The sequence below is a fragment of the Dermacentor silvarum genome, chromosome 1, assembly GCF_013339745.2.
Source record: "Dermacentor silvarum isolate Dsil-2018 chromosome 1, BIME_Dsil_1.4, whole genome shotgun sequence".
NCBI classification, from domain to species: Eukaryota; Metazoa; Arthropoda; class Arachnida; order Ixodida; family Ixodidae; genus Dermacentor; species Dermacentor silvarum.
Genome location: NC_051154.1, coordinates 78,882,961 through 78,903,743, shown reverse-complemented (window position 1 = coordinate 78,903,743; position 20,783 = coordinate 78,882,961). Strand labels below are relative to the sequence as shown.

Sequence of the window (20,783 nt, the reverse complement as noted above, 5' to 3'; positions counted from 1 at the left end):
TCACAGCAGTAATGTAGGATTTGCCTGGACCTCTATATAGCGCCAGCAAAAATGTGTACAAAGATGCGCATGGTATAAAGGCAATATTTGTGGACCAAAACTGTAAAACGCCCCAAGCGCGATAGGAGGCCCCCACACGCGGCCAGGGTCATGACAAAGTCGGTCTGTGCTCGGAGCACTAAAGAAATTTCTCCTGTAGTGAATAAGAGGCCCGAGCGGCCACCTAATTTATTGCCAGATGCTGAGGCCCGCCGAGGATCATTACTGGGCACTGCGGGAGCGTCCAATGACTGGATGGTCACTCTGGGAGCGATGTAATGTGTCGGTGTTGCTGCGTTGCGAGTCCGGCTCTGAGACCCCCCCGTCAGCCGGGTAGTGACCAGATCTGCGATCAGAAGACATACGCTCAGTCACACGGCGAGCGTCGAGACGCGGCATCCAGCGTGCACCAGGGGCTGCCTTCGTATACGATTGAAAGACCTAACTGAAATAATGTTAACGCCACGTAAAGTGTGAGCAAGTAAAAAGTAAAACACATCATTACCGGCGCTTACGCGAACTCAACAGAGTCTGATCGAGTTCACGGTATAGGCTATTAAAAACTGCTTGTCGCATTCGTGCGAACACTCGCCTTTCGGGTATATAGAGAGAGCCGCGAGGCGGACCCGGTGTCAAGCCACCTGGAACGGTGGGTCAAATCTTAAGATACGCAGAGATTGTGAAACCGGAAGTGCTTCCTGAATTTCACTCGCACTGGACTGGCCAACTTCGGGGAGAAGTGAAAAGCACGCGCACGTATTAATGCGAACGGACGGGCAAGAAGTAAGCTTGTGAATGCTACCTTCACAAGTGGTTTTCCCATGTTCACTACAAGAACACTGATCGAAAGCACCTCGTCTATAGACGACGTTTGGTGGCTCGGAAGGCAAGCTTCAGGCGTTGCGACGAGTTCACTTTGCGCCTTTTCAGTTATCAGAGTGCGTTCGCATGACGAGGGCTTCATAGTTTCAGGAAGCGCTCCTACAGGAGTGCAAACTGTGCTCCCTGGTGCGAAGATATAATGTTATAAATGTGCTGAGCGTCAGAAGCCGTGTCAGTCTGTCACCTGATGGCTGCTAAAGCGCGACGAACTCGTTATTAGGACTTGACCAGGTCAATCAGCGGATAGTGTCCGGACAGAGACGAGGCGACACAGAACGAAAAGCAATACGTTTAATTACATCGCTCCGCGGTAACTCGGCGTGTTTAGCCACCTGAAACATCCCCTTCTCCGAACCACAGTTTGAGGAACTTGGCATCGGTTTTTGGCCACGTGACCACGTCTCGAGACTAATGTTCGTCACAGAGGCGAGCCGTAACCGCTGAAAGTTGCTGTCCTCGGGGGCCTTCGTGGGTGCCGTGCGAGTCACAACGAAATTCAACCCGAATGGAAATACAAAGTACAGCACTTTTTGCACTGTGTTAGTAATTGAAATTACTGTGTGATCGTAGCGCAACCGAGCGTTAAATGCTTTCTAATCTAGTTAAGCTGCGATTGAACGAAACCCTTGTCACACGTGGTATTAAACCCTTGTCAATCAATACCAGCGTGGATATTAAACGAAGGCTCCTTGTCATCCCTAATCTTGCTCTTTGTCTCGATCAAAATAAACAGCCATAGCGCGGATACCCTGACATCAGTCGCACAAGAACGAAATACAGCATGCACCGCACAAGTCCGCCTCGCAGAAAGCAATCTACACAATACGATGCACCACGGATCGTCTCCGCTAAATACGAGGGCGCAGAGAAGACGTTTCCAATACGCGAGAGTCAGTGGAGCTCACCTGGACCCATCTGAGCCAGCGACGCTGGTCGAGGGAGCCGCGGGCCCGCAGGTGTTCATGTTCTGCGAGCTGTACTGGCTGAACAGGGTGGTCGCGCTGCCAGCTGCAGTTGCCGGCCGCACCTCGTTGGGCTCCAGGGGCGCCAAGTCCTCGGCGCCCTCGGACGCCGCCTTGCCGGCACGCTTTTTGCCCCAGCGTTTCTGGAGGCCCGCTGGGCGCAGCGATGGAGCGGCAGCCCGCGTGAAATGCCACAATCTCGTGGCCCACAGCCATTAGTGCCGTGGTCGACCACACGCACTCAGCTATTGCGCAAAAGCTCAAGATGCGCGGTAGCGCGATCGTCGTGCCACTTGAAAAGAAGTTTGCGCATGTTTCGAATCCTCGCAAACATCGATCAGTTTTAACAAAACAATCTTTATGAGAATTACAAAAAAAGAAGAATCCTCTTACTTTAATATGTCGCCAACAATTAATTTCTCTCTGATGTAACGGGGTTTAAATATTTAGGTTCGACATATTCAACTTGTAACGAACAGTGCATGCCGTAAACAGTAAACTGCGTTTTCTTCGAAACGCACTGAAAATGTCCGCACCTCAAGATCACCTCTATCGCCTGTTAGCATGCAAGTCAGTGATACTGCCGATATTTGATTATGCTGCCATCATTTGGGATCCCTTACACTAAAACAAATACCAATAAACTAGAAAAATTGCAGGAAAAACGGTACTTTGTTTTGATAGTTTCGGCCACGCAACGATAACTTAACTTTTGTCGAAAGACAATCTACTAACCCTTAGCCAGAGAAATCGCTGCTCCCGTCTGAAGTTCATCTACTAGTTAATTAATATGCATTGCAACGTTGATATAACGAAACTAATTCAATTCTCATCTGGATACGCCACCGAGTCAAATTTAAGGCATGACCTTTCAATAACATATTTTATAACTAGAAATAATTGTTTTAAGTGTTATTTCTTTCTACCAACTGTTATTAAGTCAATTAACTAATCAATAGTGCAGTGATGGCGCCGATACTAACATGCATCGAGTTTAGTCTGACTGATTTACACGTTGTCTTGTGCCATGCTTATTGCAACCTGTGTAGTTTATTAATTTGTGCGAATTTATTTGTTTTATCGTGGCACTTGTGGAACCCACGTACTAAAATCTCCAAACAGGGTATCCCAGTATTAGTAAATAGATAAATAAAGTCGCAGAATTTCTACATAGATCTAGCTTTAGCAAGTTCTCATTGTCATCAGATGTAGCATCGATGAAAGAAATCATGGTGACACGGGCCTTAAGAAAGGAGGCGAAATTAGTAATAGGCTTCCCGTCATATCTTCGGAGCAGGGTCAGGTGGTCGAACAATACAGTTTCCTACAAAAATTACTACTTACTAATTATTACTGGTGTCTATACGGAAGCTGTGAGTATATATGGCAATTCAGTCAGCATTTCATTTCTTTACCTTAAAGATCCCACGAGGGAGTATTACATTATGGGAATTATGGACGATACATGGATCTACCTAAACTTCACAGATTCCTTCTGGCTTCAAGTGGCTTTGTGACATTGGAAACTGACAATTTGCAACATATTGCGTTATAGTAAATGCGACAGTTCGCAATGATTACGCATGTGCACATGTCCCTTGCTGTGTTTAGAAAAGTATGCGAGGGCTTTGAAACTTGGAAATATAAAGCGTAATAAATAACGTCACAAGAACGCCTGAAGCCCCAAGGACGAAGATCAGACAAATCCATGTACTAACCTGACCACTCCCATGGTATAGTTTAAACAATCGCGGCGCCAGAGTTCCCTCTAGTAATTTTTGTATGACACTCTGCGGTCCACAACATTCGACTGGCTTCCGTGAAACGTAACTTGGGGTAAGTTGCGCTACCAAACCCTATGAAAGTTGCGCGGGAATTGGCTTGTTAGCTTGACGAATATGCTGGCCAAGAGGCATCCACGCTGAGGCCGTACGAAATAATGCCTTTCTTTTTGACAGCCATGAGAAAATAAAAAAGAAATACAATTTCTTTTTTGCTTGAACTGCTGCCTTCGGTCGTCATATTGGATATGCAGTAGTGTGTATAGCGACTCGTTACCACTGGCGTTAGTCGGCTTGCTGAACTACGGCTTGCCGCCTCCATCTGGATGCAGCCGCCATGACGGGGTGGCGAACCCGCTACCTAAATCTCAGCAGCATAACGCTTTGTATACCACTAAGCCACTCCGGCGGGTACGAGGCCTCGTAAGTGCTACGCATTTAGAACGCATTTAGTGCTAAGGAGGCAGATTCAAACCCTACCTTCTTCAGGTCAAAATATTTTCTATCAGTCTTGAAAGGCCGATTATTTTCTCGTTTCGCAATTAGCCACGCGCAACATGGTCTCGCGTTTCGCACAGCACTGCGTCTCGACTAACGTGCTTCGTTGCCGACTTATAGCGCGGAGCGAATGATTATTTCGCGTAACACGCGGCTGAGTTCCGTTGCAGATGGAGCGGTGCAGAGGCGTACGTGCGCGGTGTGTGCAAACAGCCACCCTCCAGGAAAACTGCTGCGTGCGCCATGTTGTCTGGCGCGCTCACCGCTCTCAGTTCAAGGCGAAGATTGAGAAAGCCGCTAGTCACGTCTACAGCTCTTTGGCGGCAAACACAGAAGCACACTTTGTGCGACTGAACCAATATTTTTTTTTCTTCCTCTTTATTTTTTTTTTTTTCTTCTTTTAAATTAGAGACTTTCTCGAATGTCCCGTATTTACTTTGGTCCTTTAGCTGGCAATCATGGTCTCATTTAATTTCCTGCAAAGCACTGCCATCAGTATCCGTGTGAAATGCATTGTTCGGTGTTTAGTTTTCAACTTTCTCGTGACAGCGAAGCAATTTTCGTGCTTGGTAACTACATTTGGTCATTTGTGCATTGTTCTGTCAAATGTACTGAAAAGAAAGTACAGCGTTAAATAAAAGGACAGTATATAGAGCACTGTTATGAAACACATTCCTGTTCAGAACACGCAATCTGGCACTGTCGAGCGACATCAATGGATCCCATTTGTTTTCGGAAAGGAAAGGAGCTCAGCGCCGTAAAGTGACGCACGTGAATAGCAAGACCACCACGCTAACCGATTCAGCCACTGCCGGTTCGCACGTGAATGGCGACACTCCGCGAAGCGTCGACCACGCGGCCATGCAGCACATAAGACCAGCACGCGAGCACTGCATCTGGCATATCACAGGCGCTCGTTCGCGCTAAAGCAACGCGCTATTCAGTTTGAAATAAGTAGGCGGCACCGTGCAACGAAAGGTGCACACATTTCCAAGAACTGCCGTGGCGCGTACACCACACTGGACATCGCGTGTTGATGCGTGGCGAACGTCGAAGCTAACGTTTTTGTGCTTGTCTGTCGCACGGGATTGAAAGTTAAGCGGGCCTGTATACGAACGGTGCAAACGACGGTGCACAGGTGCCTAAGTACCGCTATATACTGAACACCAACACGCCGAACGCTGCACTTCGATTCTGATTTTAATTTAAAATAAATAATTAACGAAATTAAAAGGAAAGAAAGGAAAGGGCACCATGCCAAGCACCTGTTTTGGGACAGGATCGCGCATGTCGCTACAGAGGCCCGGAGCGGAGGCTTGGAAAAAGCGAAGTGCCGTGAAGAATCTGAGGTGCGACGCGACGAGTGCGCACATGGCTTCCATATTTCAGACGGGAGCTCCGCGTCCGTATTGCTTTCGAGAAGTGACGACAAGCTTTCATGCGATCGGCGGACGGAGTATAGGCGCTACGGGGTTGGGTAGGGCTTAGCGATTTACGAAAAGTAGCAAAAAAGAAAAAGAAGAAAGAAAGAAACGTCACTTGACGTTGAAGAAATTCTACAACCTTTGTGTCGAACACGTCTCAAGCATGGGAAACGCGTATACATGTGCGAGTGTCCTTGCGGGTGATCATATGACAGATGCTCACGGGAAGACGGAGAATTGGGGCATGGTTTCGTAGCGATGCCTTCCGCTCAATTCTATGACACTGTAATCATCAACCGTTCACGGCCAGCTGATCCTCTCGATAACGTGGGCGGAGCGTCGCTCTGGCCTCTGACGAAGCGCGAAAATCGTTAAAAGCATGAGAAAAGGCATCGCTACAATATCGCGGCCTTGGAAGTGACCAACAGTGCTCGGAACGAGTGATGTCTCAGGCTGTAGCCAACGTCTCGGCAAGGGGACTTGTCTTCGTCAGGACGAAGAGACGTCACTCGTTCGAGAACTGTTGGTCACTATACTTCAGTGTAGCTAGAAATAACACAGCGATTGAACCTTATAATGAAAACGCATTGAAGAAAACCGCTCTTTACGGCAGAATTAAGCCTGCAGAAGACGCATTAAACGTCGCTCTTTCTATCGACAGGACCCACGAAGACTACACAACGAGCGTGTACAATGAATTAACAAAAACATAATTCCTCAACAAATGATAATGACATCTCAGAAATTTTGGATTTATTCCACAGAGCCTCCATGCACACCTTTTTGCTACTACAAGCACAATTTTCCCTGGCACGACCAGTGAAGTCAGCACTAGCCCTGTATTCGCACTGATTTTCCTTAAATTATACTGTTACAGCGTTCGACAACTTTCTCTCTTACATCATACTCCACAAGTATTTACCTCCCTCGCGAAGCCGCCTGTGATGGAATCAAGTCACGCATTGACCTTATTTTTTTTTTGAAACTAATATGTACAATTAAGTTCGCACGAAACTAAATTTTCTTGCACATTGCGCATCAAGGCATATATTTCTAGGAACATATAGCTGTGAGAGGAATCTAAAAAAAAAAAAAAAAAAAAAAAAGATAACAATAAGACGTTCTTTTACTTTTGTATTCTGGCGCGCTCCAACAGCCCGTGTGGCGACTTAGCAGCGAAGTGGCAATCGCATTCGCATAACGAAAAGGGCGGAAGTAGGCTGCGCGCACCTCGGAAGTGGTTGATCTTCTTGCGGCTAAAGAAGGCGCGCAGTGACTGCGCCCAGCGGTCGACGCGCTTGCGACGCGCCCCATCCGACTCGGGCCTCATGTGCGACGCGCCCTGTCGGTACCAGCGCTGGATCTGACGTGCCGCGCGCTCCTGCGTCAGCAGCGAAGCACCCTGCGCGTCGTCCTCGGCCGGCGCTTCCTCGGTCAGCGGCCGCGCCGCTTCCAGGGACAGTTCCTCGCTGCACACTGCACGCGCAGTTTGAACACCCAGCTCAGCAATACTGCACAGTTTTCACAGCAGTCTGCCGAGAGAGGAATGAAGTGCTGTATTCATACGCTAGGTCCGGCGTTCACGGAACGGTCCTTGCCACTCTTCCCCCATAACGTTTTTGACGCCATGGATGAGAGCCGGCAAGAGTATCGCGACACTGGGCGTTGGGTATAGCGATCTGGTCCAAGAATACTGAAGGCATTGAAGCCGATGGGAATGCTTGGATGCTCGGCACTGTTTTACTGTTCAATAAGGTCATTAATTTGGCGATTTGGTGATTCATCATCTCAAAAGAAAAAATCACCGATAAGTGACGGTTACTGTGCAGCGAGACGGGCATTCGCTGGTCTACACTCTAAGAAGTATACCCCGGGGAAAACGGGAGTAACTGCACAGTTAGACCAAAAAAGGGCACTTTCGTCCCTCAAGGGAGTAACTTCAGGAGTGTGCGTGGCGTGTGCAAATTTTGGAGAGTGAGTGTATGATGCCTGGTCCGAAAGAGAGCAACGGCGAGGACGAACTGCAACAGTTACTCCCCATGCCCTTTGCTGTTTTCGTCCGTCTCGTGGAGTGATGCGGCGAAAGCGGTATTATCTATATATATCATGAATAGTTGGAAGTTCGTATACTGTCTACTGAACTAGATGTAAAGCAGCGCTTTGCATCTTCATGAGAAAATTGCCTGAAATTTAAAACGTGTAATCTGGAAGAGGCGTGCACTTCGTGTGCGTGCTCATATGTAACTGAACGATACACATTAAGCGCGCAAGTCATAGATGGATTGCCAGATTTTCTTGGCCAATAGTACCTAAGGAGTCACTTTCGTTCCAAAGAGATTATGAACTTAACTGAAGCGATATGTGTAGCTCAAAAGGAGCACGCTAAGCGATAGAGAAGTTGTCCTTCTCTGTCGTCTTGCGTGCCCCGTTTGCGCTCGCTACGCGAAGATCACGTAATGTCTCAGTTTAGATCACCGTAAGAATAATCGGGCAGCTTTCTTTATGTAGTCGCTTATATTTGTAAGTATGCGCAACGTTAGACTCTCCCCGCATAGCATACACCAAATGCCGAGTCTCTTCTATATTGCTGCGCCTGCGCTAAGGTGGTTAACCTCGTCTCGGTAACCTGTCTTGTCAACTGAGCTGCCATGGTGAAGTGGTTAGAGTACCCGATTTGTGAGCGAGAGGACGTGCTTGCGGTCGCGTTTTTTTTTTTTTCAGCCCAGTCATTTTTTTATCAGCGTATAAATGGCTAATTTCATTAATTCCATCTTCGAGGAGCATCGGAAATAATAACCGTTTCTCCCTTGAGGAGCATCGGAAAAGAGCAACTGTTAGTCCTCGAAGGAGTAACCGCATGGGGAGTAATAGTTCATCCCCTCTCACTTACCCCCTAAAGGGAGGAATGGTTGTGGCAAGTCAGTTCCTCCCCTAAAGGAGTAACTTCAATACCCTCTTTCCTCCTTTTCTTCTTAGAGTGTAGGTTAAGTGTTCTATGACCAGGTTATTCGTTTTGCTGGGAGTTTTTTTGTCCCACAAATCCCATAAGAAGCTATTCTGGGTTCCACTGCCTGCCACTTTTATGAAAACCCGCTAAAATCTATAGCAATGCGTTTAGAAAGTTGACCTCACAGAAGTGCGCCTTGATCCATCCAAATCATTTTCCTGACTCAAATAGTAGGGCACACCTTTGGTAAACGTCAAGTTAGGCTTTATTCTGTGAGTTCGCCCCCTTTTTTTTAGAGCAACTGCGCAGTGGAACCGCATTAAAATTCATTTTTATGGAGTTGTCGGCCGCTTGAGAGCAAAGAAACTATTCGGAGCTGTTAAGTAAACTAACCTATATTGAAGACAGTAGGGAACAGTGCAGCCTAAATTTTCAAAGAACTGCAGGGCAAAGAAGTTCTTTAAAGCAAGATTCAACATGAAAGCGCTTCTTCCCCCGCATGTTGTGTTTCGTACAAAAAATTGTTAACTTCAAAATATCGCGTTGGCTGCGCATTTGAGCGTTAATAAAACAAATCTGAAATGCCGAAGCAGCCGCGAAACAAAAACAAACATTAAAAGTATGTTTAATAGCGGTACCATTGTATACAGGACAATCCTGACCACATAGTCAAGATTTGTCTATATACATATGAAAAAAATATATGTATTAACACACACAAATACGAAGACAATGTCGTTTCAAAGCCTTTATGCACAAAACAACATTGAATAAACTACAAACCATGTCTCCCAACATAATTTAGCACCTTTAGTGCCACTACAACACTTAAAACACTTCTACTACCTAAAGTTAACGTAACGAAGTTACTTGAAATCATCGTAATTCACCAGCTTGCACAACTTCACATGTCTAGTCACCCGTTTGTTAAACGAATTCACTTGCGTAGTCAGCTTCCCTCCACTGTCTGCCGAGTGCATGAGCGGCAGCTGGGAGAGAATAAAAGCCATGGGGCGTAAAGAAAAAAAAAAAGGAGGTAGTTGCTGAACGGAAGTATCGCAGGGCCAAAGGGCAACGTCGGCATCGAGCACAGGAAATCCCCGAACGACAGATCGCGTCAGCACCAACGAGCACCGCCGTTACAACTCGTTCGCACCGGACAGCGTGAATGGCCGAGTAATTTTTGTGCTAAACAAGAAAAGTTCAATCATATTCATCCAACGTCACGGAGCTAATAACATATAGTGAAAGTCGTAAGCTGTGGCACTAAGAAATAAAGTCCTTGTAAGAACAAACAAGGAAAAAAGTATAGGAACCGAATGCCCTATCTTTTTCCCTGTAAAATGTAAAAATGCCACAGAAACGATGCCTTTCTGATGAAGTGCCACTCGCAGCAACAGAACACATCGAAGAGACGAGATGGCTACTAACAGGACGAGCAAAACACGTTCTAAAGCTGAGCCCGATGTCCCACATTCCTGCATATGAATATGTCCGTCCGCGAGAATATGTCCGTCTGTTTTGGGCTCTCGCGATGGTCGAAATGTTTTATTGGTTTTATGATGCGTCAACTACAGGTACGGGTTCTGTTGTAGAAGCTCGTCCTTCTACAACATGAACTCAGCTGTGCCTCCATTTTAGACTCAGACTCCGCACGTATAGATAACTTCAGTCATTGCCTCAATGAATGCGTCAACTTGATCAGGTAATGTTTCACCTTCCTAACCGTTCTGTCACGTTACCCACCATCCGTGATCCTCAAAAAGCTTTCAAATTTGAAGCGCGCCAGTGCGCTTCAAACACCCCGTCTGAAGTTACAAGCCCTGCAATAACTGGGCTGACATCTCCAGCTTTCATTAAATTATTTCTCCCTCTCTTTTAACCACAAAACCACTTTGCGTTTACTTTATGTCCACTCATATGGATATTATGGTGCGTGTTTGACTCTATGCGCATTTACGCAGGCGTACATGTGTGCGTGCGTTTCTATAGCTTCTTATTCGTGATTTCCCTGTGCGCGCTCTGTGTAAGAGTTGTACCGTCACGGTTGTAGTGACGGTAAATATGCCGGTGAAGATGAATCAATGCCGAAGAGTATATGCGAGTGGGCATCTTACGCGTAAGCCCACTTCCTCTGGTCTGTAGTCAAAGTAACGGCGAGCATTTCTTTTATAGATGTGTTTGCTTCCATATCGTAAGCGAAATTTGCACTAAAACGAACAAATAAAACAGCGAAGCACTTCCGACCATAGCGACGCGTTCGCGTTTTACTCTTTTTACATCTTCTTTTTGTTCATGTCCGTGACTTGGCCCTTCCGAGATTTGTCGTGATGTTATTCATCAACAGTTCGTGTGCACAAGGCGTGAACAAAGCTTGAGCTGTGACCAATTTCCTGCCGAGTGGCTCGTGCGTGAAACCAGCGATGTAGTCACGACGCAGTCGCAGCTGTTGTGGGCGTGTGTTCGTATCGTGGACAGGAATGCAAACGCCGAAGCGTGTGTCCGCTGTCGACGCCCGCTCCCGAGTATTTTCCAACATTCGCCGAGTGTTTAAATGCATGCCTTAAATCTCCCTGAATCCCCTTATATGGAATCTCTCTGAAATGTAACCCGGGTTGGAAAAAAAACGAAAAAAAAAAAACGGTTGCATTTCAAGTTTGTCAAATCTATAAGTTCATGTTAACGATATTTGTGTGCAACGTGCACGCAAAAAGTATGTCACAAATTGTTTGCAGAATGTATGTAAATAGATCTGTATCAAATGTAAATGAGCCTGCACGTCGAACGTCAACAGGAGAAATTAAGAGCCACCGTCAGGCCACACGCGGCCTTTAGCTCTTGCTCCTCTTTCTGTAGAAGAAATAAATAAACTGAACTGAACTGAAACCACGTTCGTGCGCACTTGTAGCCGGGGCTTGAAAGCATAAAAAGTATAATGCGATTGCGGAATATTAGAAAAAAAAAGAGAAACTTCTTTGTCTCGTCTTCGCTGACCATATTTTCGGACGCACAGTTTTCTATTTCCAATGTCATTTGCATTTCACTATAGTGTTCTGTTCTATTCTTTGATTTACGCAAGAACTCGTCCAATGAACCCACTTTCACCTGTTCGCGAAATTTTTCTCCCGTGGCTGAAAATTTGGCACTATCACGCGATTTTAAGTTACAGTATTTAACGTCCAGACACTGCTCATGCAGTGGGTCATAAGCAACGCTTAAGTGGAAGGCTCTGATCGGGTTTCTTTAAGGTACGTACGCCCAAAGCACACGAGCGGTACACGAGGCCGCATTTTCTTCATCGGAATGCGGCCGCTGAACCCTGAAAACGAACCGACGACCTCATTACACCCAGGGTCCTTCGTTTTCAGGTTTTATATATTTTGAAATTCGGAGTGTAAAAATTGGGTATTATTTTTAAAGAGTAAAACCGAGGGAGAAATTGAGTTCCTTTGTTTTTCTTGGTATGAAAACCGGGAACAAGTCCGGTGGTTGTTTTGTTTTCTGGCCGCCCAAAGTTCCGGATTTGGCTACTAACATTTACATACAGTTAAAACACAACGGTCTCCTTTTGGATACAAACTTTCTAGTTTAACAAGCGAAATCGCTCTCAAGAACGTGTAATGGCAAAGTGAGTTGCTCGCAAATCATGTGACAAACTCATCTCTACAAATCCTCATTCACAGGAATTATTAGCACATTTAAAATAAACTTCGTTTAGAAAAACAAGAAATGGAGATGGGTTTGGCGATCTCTTCTTTACTTTATTCTCTTCACTTTTTAGCAACCTAAGTGTAGGGAGTTCGAAAGATACTCATTCACAATTGTTGCTTTTATTTCCCATTTTGCACTTTTTACTCTTAACAGTACACCTGCTGATATAACTGAGTTTTTTTTTAATCTAATTTTCTTTAACATTACTGTTATTCTTTATTGGTCGTTTGCAAATAATCCAAAACATTCCCCTTTTTATTTCCAGGTTTCTGCAAAAATTAAACCCGCCGAGTGGACAACGCCTGCTTCCACGTAGAATTATTTTACGTTATTGTCACCCCTACTTCTTGGAAAAACTGTCAGCGTCAGGCTGACGCTGACGGTTTGAGTATAATACTACTTCGGGTAAAAAAAAAAAAAAAAAAAAATTACGTGAGGTGGTTGAGACATTAACGAAACGGGAGAACTTTCTGGCAACCCTATAGTTCGCCTGTGGTTCCGCCAACGGTGCACTGTTATAACACATCAAATTCAGTCAGCCGTAAAGGTAATACAAATATATACACTAGAAAGCAAATGTGCAAGATGGCGAAGGACGAGACTTCAGCCAGCTCGGCGCCCTAGTCGCTGTTCGTCAACGCTTGCGAGTCCCGTGCTTGTAAGTAATTTTTTTTTCAGTGCAGATAATTGAAGACACTATGAAGACTCTAAAGTTTGCCACTTAATCAGTGCGCCTGATTCGCACATTCAATTGTTGTTGACCGGTTCGAACCGGTGTCAACTGTTCCATTTTCCCTCAGAGTTGAACCGAAACTGAACCACTTGCACTGAATCTGAAAACGCACAAAAAAGTAAAAAAAAAAAAAAGTTCAACATTGTTGAGCATTTGCACTGCCCAGACTATTTTTCTTTCTATTACTAGCTATAGGATGCGATTATCCATTAATTTATCATTCCTTTCATTCAATTAATAAGTACATGTAATTTCCCCTATGCTGTCCTTGGTGTCTGTTAGCTTCTTATGATATGACTGATAAAAATCGGGTCTTCGGTTTCCTTTCTTCTCGTTCATTACATAGCGAGGCCTCGAATCCGGCAGCATTGATGCTTTCAGGTAGCATGTGTGAGTTTATTAACCAGTTGCCTTCACCCAAAAAGATCACGTACACGTGACGCCTGCGACAAAAAAAGGATGTTCCACATCCGCCATCAATGCCGTGAGGTGTGGCGCTGGCTAACACGCCCAGGTTTAGTTCTAGTCGATAAACATAAATACCCCAGAAAGTGGATGTGAAAACGGCGCCGCGGTAGCTCGTAAGAGCATCGCACGCGTAATGCGAAGACGATGGTTTCGTGCCCTACCTGCGCCTCTTGTTTTTTTTTTTCATCCACTTTCATTCATTTCCATGATCACTCCTTTCATTCAATTAATAAGTACATGTAATTTCCCCTATGCTCTCCTTGGTGTCTTTGTTTGTTGGCTTCTTATGATATGACTAATAAAAATCGGGCCCTCGGTTTTCTTTCTTCTAGCTATAGGATGGTATTTTATAACACCATACCTTGCTGTGCGATGCCGCTTACCTCGAAGCGTGACGTCACTGCTTTGAGCACTGATCGAAAGCAGTGAAAAGATCATGTGCTATTATCGTGTCCATTGCTCGTGATCCCGTTTGGGCTACATCAAATTATATATGAAACGACCAGCCCAATTAAAGCAGCCTTTCGTTCGCCATCTCATATTTCTCAATAACTCGACTTTTCCGCCGTGGGTGGAAGACACATAGTCCAGATGCAGCTTCTTCAAATTTAAATTAACCCTAAATTTAATAAAAACGCGATGCTATAGCCACGGAAAATCTGCATGCACAGGCGGCATATCGCTTCGGCGGATACAATTTTCGCGAACAATTCTAGTAATAAAACGCATGATGAGCAAAAATTTTTATGAAATTTTTTGCTATGACGATTATAGTTATCTTTATATTTGAAACATTACTTTTACGACAATCGTATTTGAAGACAACTTCGTTTTGTTTGATTCTCGTGGAGCGCTTCTGTTCCGAGATATTCATCATCACATTTGACAATCGATCAGCTGATTTCGCATTCAGGAGCGTGGATCACGACACCATGTCAAGCCGTATAAGGGAACGTCAACGGGAGGGAAAGCGAAAAAGTCAGTCGATCGTTGCTTGCTTTCGCCAGCCGAACCCAAAAGCACAACTGTTATCAGACTCGCTCAGCTTGCAAAACAATGCGTCCCACGCAGCAAGCTACGTCACAATGGGGGCTTGACGTTGTGCCAAGATCCACGCCCCTGAATGCGATATTACAGATGACCGAGTGTCAAATTTGATTACGAATATCTTGGAACAGGAAGCGCTCCAGGAGAAAGAAACAAAGTGAATTTGTCTTCAAATACGACTGTCTGAACACTTCAAATATGAATATATATACTGTAATCGCGATAGCAAAAATTAGGATGTTTTTGTTAATTATGTGATTGGTGACTAATTTGTCACGGAAATTGTGTCCGCCAAAGCGCGCAATTAAAAGCTGTGCAAGCATATTTTGTGTAGCTACCATAGCGTTTCAGTTAAAATTAACTAGTAGTTTAACTTTGAAGACCCTGTATATACTAGAGTATCGCATGTGCGGCAGACCAAGCGCACGCGGTGTGAACGCGATTCTGCGCGTATCTATTAACATTTGATCAACTGGTCTACTTCGTAAGAGCTCAACGGCCGCGTCCATTACACAATTCAAGCGCGCCAATTCTTTTGCTGCATGCGTTCAAGCTGCTACTCCGACGCGAAAGGAGTATATCCTGCAATTTCGGGCGGTCTTGGTTCTTCCAACGGGAGCACCGACATTGGCGAGAATGAAAATCACGGGTTTTTAAACCCCCTTATTTTACCTCCTTTTTTAAAACCTCTCATTGAAAATTTTGGTTATACGCAGGTTATTGTAAAGGGCCAGCCAGGCAACGTTCCACTGCAAAATGTTGCGAGGCGATGGTACAAGGAGGCGCGTGAAGCTCTCTGCCATTGCATCGACAAGCGTTCGAAAGCGACACCTTGCCTTCTCCATTAATGGAACCGACGGCCCACGTGACAGTTACTTGTCAATGCTTCCACCACAAACTGTGTCACTTCTCAGTTCTCAGCGCCCAGCTGTATGACAAGTTAAATGCCGATATAGACTAATGAGCCGTTGTAACGCGGCGAACGTACGTCCTATTTCAATAGGCGGGCTGTTCTTATATCTCTTGATATGCATGGTGCACCGACAGCAGAAGACAAGCCTATACGGTAGCTCGCGGATGCAGGGTGCTCACCCGGAAGGGCGCTCGACACAGATGTAGTGGGCGTGATGAGTCCCAGGTACTCCTTGAGGCTGTTCTCGGTCGCCTTGAAGATGACCAGGATGCCTACGACGAGCGCCACCACGCTCAGTAGCAGCAGGAAAGCGCCAGTCTCATTATTCAGAAAGTCCGGCCCCGCGTCGTGCTGTACCTGCACGACCCGTGGTGACACCTCGCGCACAGGTCATCGCAACACGGGCAGCACACATTCGTCGGCGTGGAGCGGCTCTCGGGGCTACGCGGTGAGCGTTTTCCTGAGGATGCACTCGCCTATGAGCCTGTAATAGGCCAGCGTTTACGCTGCACTCGTCAGTGTGCTTTCAAATCATTCATTCATGCTCCGTGAACAACTCCCGGGACGCGCGCTATGCGCTAAACGAGAGTCCCGTGGTTTTGTCAAACGAAACTACTGTATAAATTAAGAAGGCCAGTAACAGGTTTGCGCACGTGCCAACCGAAGTGGAGTAACGCGGACTGTCGAGCTCCCACGCCGGGCTATTCGTGCTGTTTAACTCCGCGTTGTGCTCTAAATGGGTGCGAGTAATTTAATCGTAGTAATTTGAATTCAGTTTCTATACTCCGATAGTACACTCTTGTACTCATGCACCGAGAATACGAGCTGAAAGAAAAGCAAAACCAAGGCCTGTCCGGCGATTTCATCTGTTTCACTCAACACTGCCCGGTCTAATGCGTCTCCCCAATGGCACTCTAGCTTTCACGTCCTCGGTTATTGTCCACATTGTAATAATAGATTATGTCATATTACAGCTTCATTACTGGAGATGGTACTGCTATAGTTAAGTAAGCGCTCGTAATAGTTACCGCGAAGTACCACAACCACTTTTTGTCTCTAATCTTGTGTGCCACGTACATACATAGTTATGAAGGCTTGCGCGATTCACCGCGTAATTTATATCCCCGGAGCATATCTGAATGCAGTGTCAAAACACGCGGTAAGTGTACTCATTATGGGGTTCTTCAGCCAGGACCTGTCATTTCCCGTGAATGAGCGGTACGAAACAAAAACAGCCATCTCAGCAGCGCAGTTGAGACAAGAAACGCCAACGGGCTAATGGCAACCGCCCTGCGCACGACGCGCTGCAGACCTCGTGATGTTCGACCCAGGACACCGATTTCTGAGCCTTGGCCGAGGGCGAGAGCAGTGGCGCAGAGTCTGGCGGCCACATTTCCGGCGATCCTTTGGCGGCTCCATTGCCCCCTGCGCAGAGGACGCCGACATGTTTTGGTGCGCCTATAGGGAGCAGCCTCGCCACAGGCGCTGCAGCGACAGACGGGCCTCACCGTTCTTCCAGTGGCGCATGAACTTGCGCCTGCGCCTCTTGATCTGAGTGAGCGTGACCACTGTGCCCGGAGTCCTGCAGATGGCGCACGGACCCTTGGCGTTCACGTAGCGTGCCAGTTCGTTCATCTGCTTCACTGTCTTCTGGCCGACGTCTATGACGCGCTTGCGCTTAACGGTGGCCGGCCGGCTCGGCGCCACAACGTTCTCGCGCGACGTGCTGGTGGCCGCGTCCCGCGGCATCATATGTCCGTCCGAGTGGCCGCGGCGCGCCGTCGACCAGTTCTGGAGCTGCCAGTTGATCCCCATCCAGGCGGACGACGAGCGTACCACGCCTCCCGCCGGTTCCACAGTGCTGTCGCCGGGTGCGGTGCCAACGGCCGCCGGCGCATCCTCGGCGTCCTGCGGGACCGAATCGCTCGCATTGGGCGCGGACATAGGGTCCGAATTTTGACTCCGATTGTCGCCGGCGAGGAGCAATTTAGCAAATGTGCAGCCTAATCATGTCTGGCTCCCTCGGGCGACGATGATGATGATGATGATTCCAACGTTGGCACATGCCCACAACAGGGAACTGCCCAGGGAGAGGGCGGTAGAACGAGAATAAGACAGGGGGGAAATAGTAATAAAGACATGAATAAAAAAATCATGAGCCATTCCACTCTGTGAAGCTGGATGACCGGCGAAGCTGTTTAGAACACGACACAGAGGTGACACAGAATTTTGAACAAAAGTACGAACACATTTTCATCGGTGGTGTTTGCCGCCCGCCGGCGACGATTGCATTCTCGTCTCTCTTCCTGCCGTCGCTCTTCGTAGGCGCGTTGCTCCTTGGGAGTTCGGACTATACGCGGCCTCCCCATTACAACGACAGAAGAAAGTGAAATTCAAAATGGAGAACGGCAACTTGTCTTTCTGGTTTTTGTATACATTCTCGTGGACGACGGGACCGCTACCCCGAGGAGCCGGAGGAAACAGAGGATGCGCTCCAGTGGCTTAAAGCTAATAGGAAAAAAATGTATACAGGGTGTTTCAGCGAACACTTTCAAATTTTTTTAAAGGTTGCCTGCGGCCGATAGCACAATTATAGTTCGTGAGCTGGTCTATTCGAAGACGCGAACATTACTTGTAAAGAAATTGAAATACATACTCGACTAATTACAAAAATTAGCTAATCAAGTTTTGAACTAATTATCTGATGGCCCATATTGCAATTTACAAATTGTAGTCGTGGAGTTCGCAAGGCGGATCAACTTGAAACGAATTCTCGGGATGACACCAGTTTCGCGATATTAATTCCCGAACTTTGCGGAGAAATGCATTGGCGTTCCAGTTAGTTTCTTTAAAAAACGTCGCTTTATGCATTGAAGCACGAAATTCACTGGAACGCCAATGCATTTCACCGCAAAGTTCGGGAATCAATATCTCGAAACTGGTGTCATACCAAAAATTCGTTTCAAGTGGATCCGCCTTGCGAACTCCATGGCTACAATTTGTAGATTGCAATATGGGCTATAGATAATTAGTAAAAAAATTAATTTGTGATTTTTTAATTAGTGGATTATGCATTTGAATTTCTTGTGCAAGTAATGTCTGCCTTTTCGAGTAGACCAGCTCGTTAACCGGAATCGTGCTATCTGCCACAGGCAATCTTTAAAAAGATTTGAAAGTGTTCGCTGAAACACTCTCTGTATATACAGGGTGTTTCAGCGCAGAGGCGCCGACTACGGGGGGGGGGGGGGGGGGGGGGGGGGGGGGGCTGAGCCCCCCCCCCCCCGGAGATCCGTAGCCAACCCCCCCCCCCCCCCCCCCGCCCCTAAAATGTCATTACCGGAGTTCTGTTACCCACATAATTTCAGGATTATCTTGCGTTGCCTCCACATTTTCACTTTTGTTGTGGCTAAAAGCTTACGGCAGCATTGCTGGCGCGGACGTGCACGGCTTTTAATTTATACTTTCGCTTTATTTCAGCAAATGCTGAAAATAGGAGGACAAGCGCATTAGAAGCGCCAGCGGCGGCTACCTCATCCGTGTTTCCTCACTTTAACATATTTTTTAATATTTACGCTGAGAACACCACGCACAGACACAATTAATATATTTAAATATATACAAACGACAAAGTTTATTATATTTCTTAAAGAGAAGGAGGTAGCCAACTAAATGGATAGCCTATATACCTAGAGAATGAATATGTTGATGTATGTTCACCTCACTTCAAATTACTTTGCGTGCTTTTTTGACCCTGAAAAAAAAAAAAAAGAAACATGCAGACTTCAGTGACCCCTTCAGCAGATTCTTCTATCAACGGCGTGTGAAAAGCACATGAGTGATATATGTCTCAATATTGATTCTCTTTACAGTAGGCAATGCTAACAACTGCCGACAAGATAAAAGAAAAAAAAAAGCTCTTCTAATTATTTACAACATTTACGCATTAGGGATGGAAACATGCCTTCTTGCATACAGAGGCCATAAATACAGGGTGTTTCAGCAAACACTTTCAAAAAAATTTTAAAGGTTGCCTGTGGCAGATAGCACAGTTCTAGTTTATGAACTGGTCTACTCGAAGAGGTGGACATTACTTGCACAAAAAATTTAAATGCATTATCGACTAACAGTGAAAAAATAATCACCCATTAGGTTTTTAACATTATAACTTACGGCCCGTGTTGCAATTTACAAATTCTAGCCGTGGAATTCGCAAGGTGGATGCACTAGGAACTTATTCTCAGGGTGGCACCAGTTTCGAGATATTAATTCCCGAACGTTGCGGAGAAATGCATTTCGTTCCAGTTACTTTTGCGCTTACCCGCCGTTGTTGTTTAGTGGCTATGGTGTTGGACTGCTAAGCATGAGGTCGCGGGATCAAATCACGGCCACGGCGGCTGCATTGCGATGGGGGCGAAATGCTAGAACAGCCATATACTTAAATTTAGGTCGCCTTAAAGAATCCCAGGTGGTCTAAATTATTCCACAGTCCTTCACTACGGCGTGCCTCATAATCAGATTGTGGTTTTGGCACGTAAAATCCCATAATTTGTTCTTTTCATACTTCTGTGCTTTGATGCATAAAACGACGTTTTGTTGAGAAAGTGACTTGAGAAGTTAGAGAATTATTATCTCTACACTGGTGTCAGCCTCAGATTTAGTTCAAAGTGGATCTGCACTCCACGGCTAGAATTTGTAAATTGCAACATGGGCCATAAGGTGGGCCAACATGGGCCTTAAGGCATAAGGTCATGGGCCATAAGCTAAAAACTTAATTGGTCAATTTTGTTAATTAGTCGATTATGCATTTCAATTTTTTTTTGTGCAAGTAATGCCCGCCTCTTCGAGTAGACGAGCTCATGAACTAGAATTGTACTATCTGCCACAGGCCACCCTTAAAATTTTTGGGAACTGTTCCCTGAAACACTTTGTACATAGAATTCACTTAGTAACCGAAATGATGCCAAGCCAGATTCACTCAAAATCAGAATAAATAGAAGTCTAGAAGTCATGCGGAGCAGCGCTTATACTCGGACTCAAAGTACTAAAAAATAAAAAAGAGTGCAGTTTGGCCGGGAAGACGAAGCAGTATTAGTGATAGCGAAGTAGAAGACAATTACACGAAGGAAAATTTTTACCGTGTAAAGCCGTGTAAGGATCACACCCGTGTAAGGGCCGCACCATAACTTTACAGCCAATATTTAAAAAAAATCTATTAAACACTTTAAAAATATTACAGAAAAGAGACAATCTCTTCAATGCAATTCACTGCATGCTTAGAAGAAGTATTCAAGCTATTAGACTGGGAAGGCTTAGGAGTGAGGATCAACGGCGAATATCTCAGCAATCTTCGATTTGCAGATGACATTGTCCTATTCAGC

General features: G+C 45.8%; 1 protein-coding gene across 1 annotated transcript; it reads right to left on the bottom strand.

The window, feature by feature from the left end:
* Positions 1–257: 257 nt before the first annotated feature.
* On the bottom strand, positions 258–17,406 carry LOC119447251 (uncharacterized). Its single transcript, XM_049664383.1, has 6 exons — positions 16,914–17,406; positions 16,718–16,830; positions 15,585–15,762; positions 6,817–7,062; positions 1,827–2,037; positions 258–385 (listed from the first exon to the last, which is right to left on the bottom strand). Exons 1-6 carry the CDS (start codon positions 17,347–17,349, stop codon positions 262–264), a joined length of 1,308 nt encoding a protein of 435 aa, XP_049520340.1. The 5' UTR covers positions 17,350–17,406; the 3' UTR covers positions 258–261.
* Between the last annotated feature and the right edge of the window lie 3,377 nt (positions 17,407–20,783).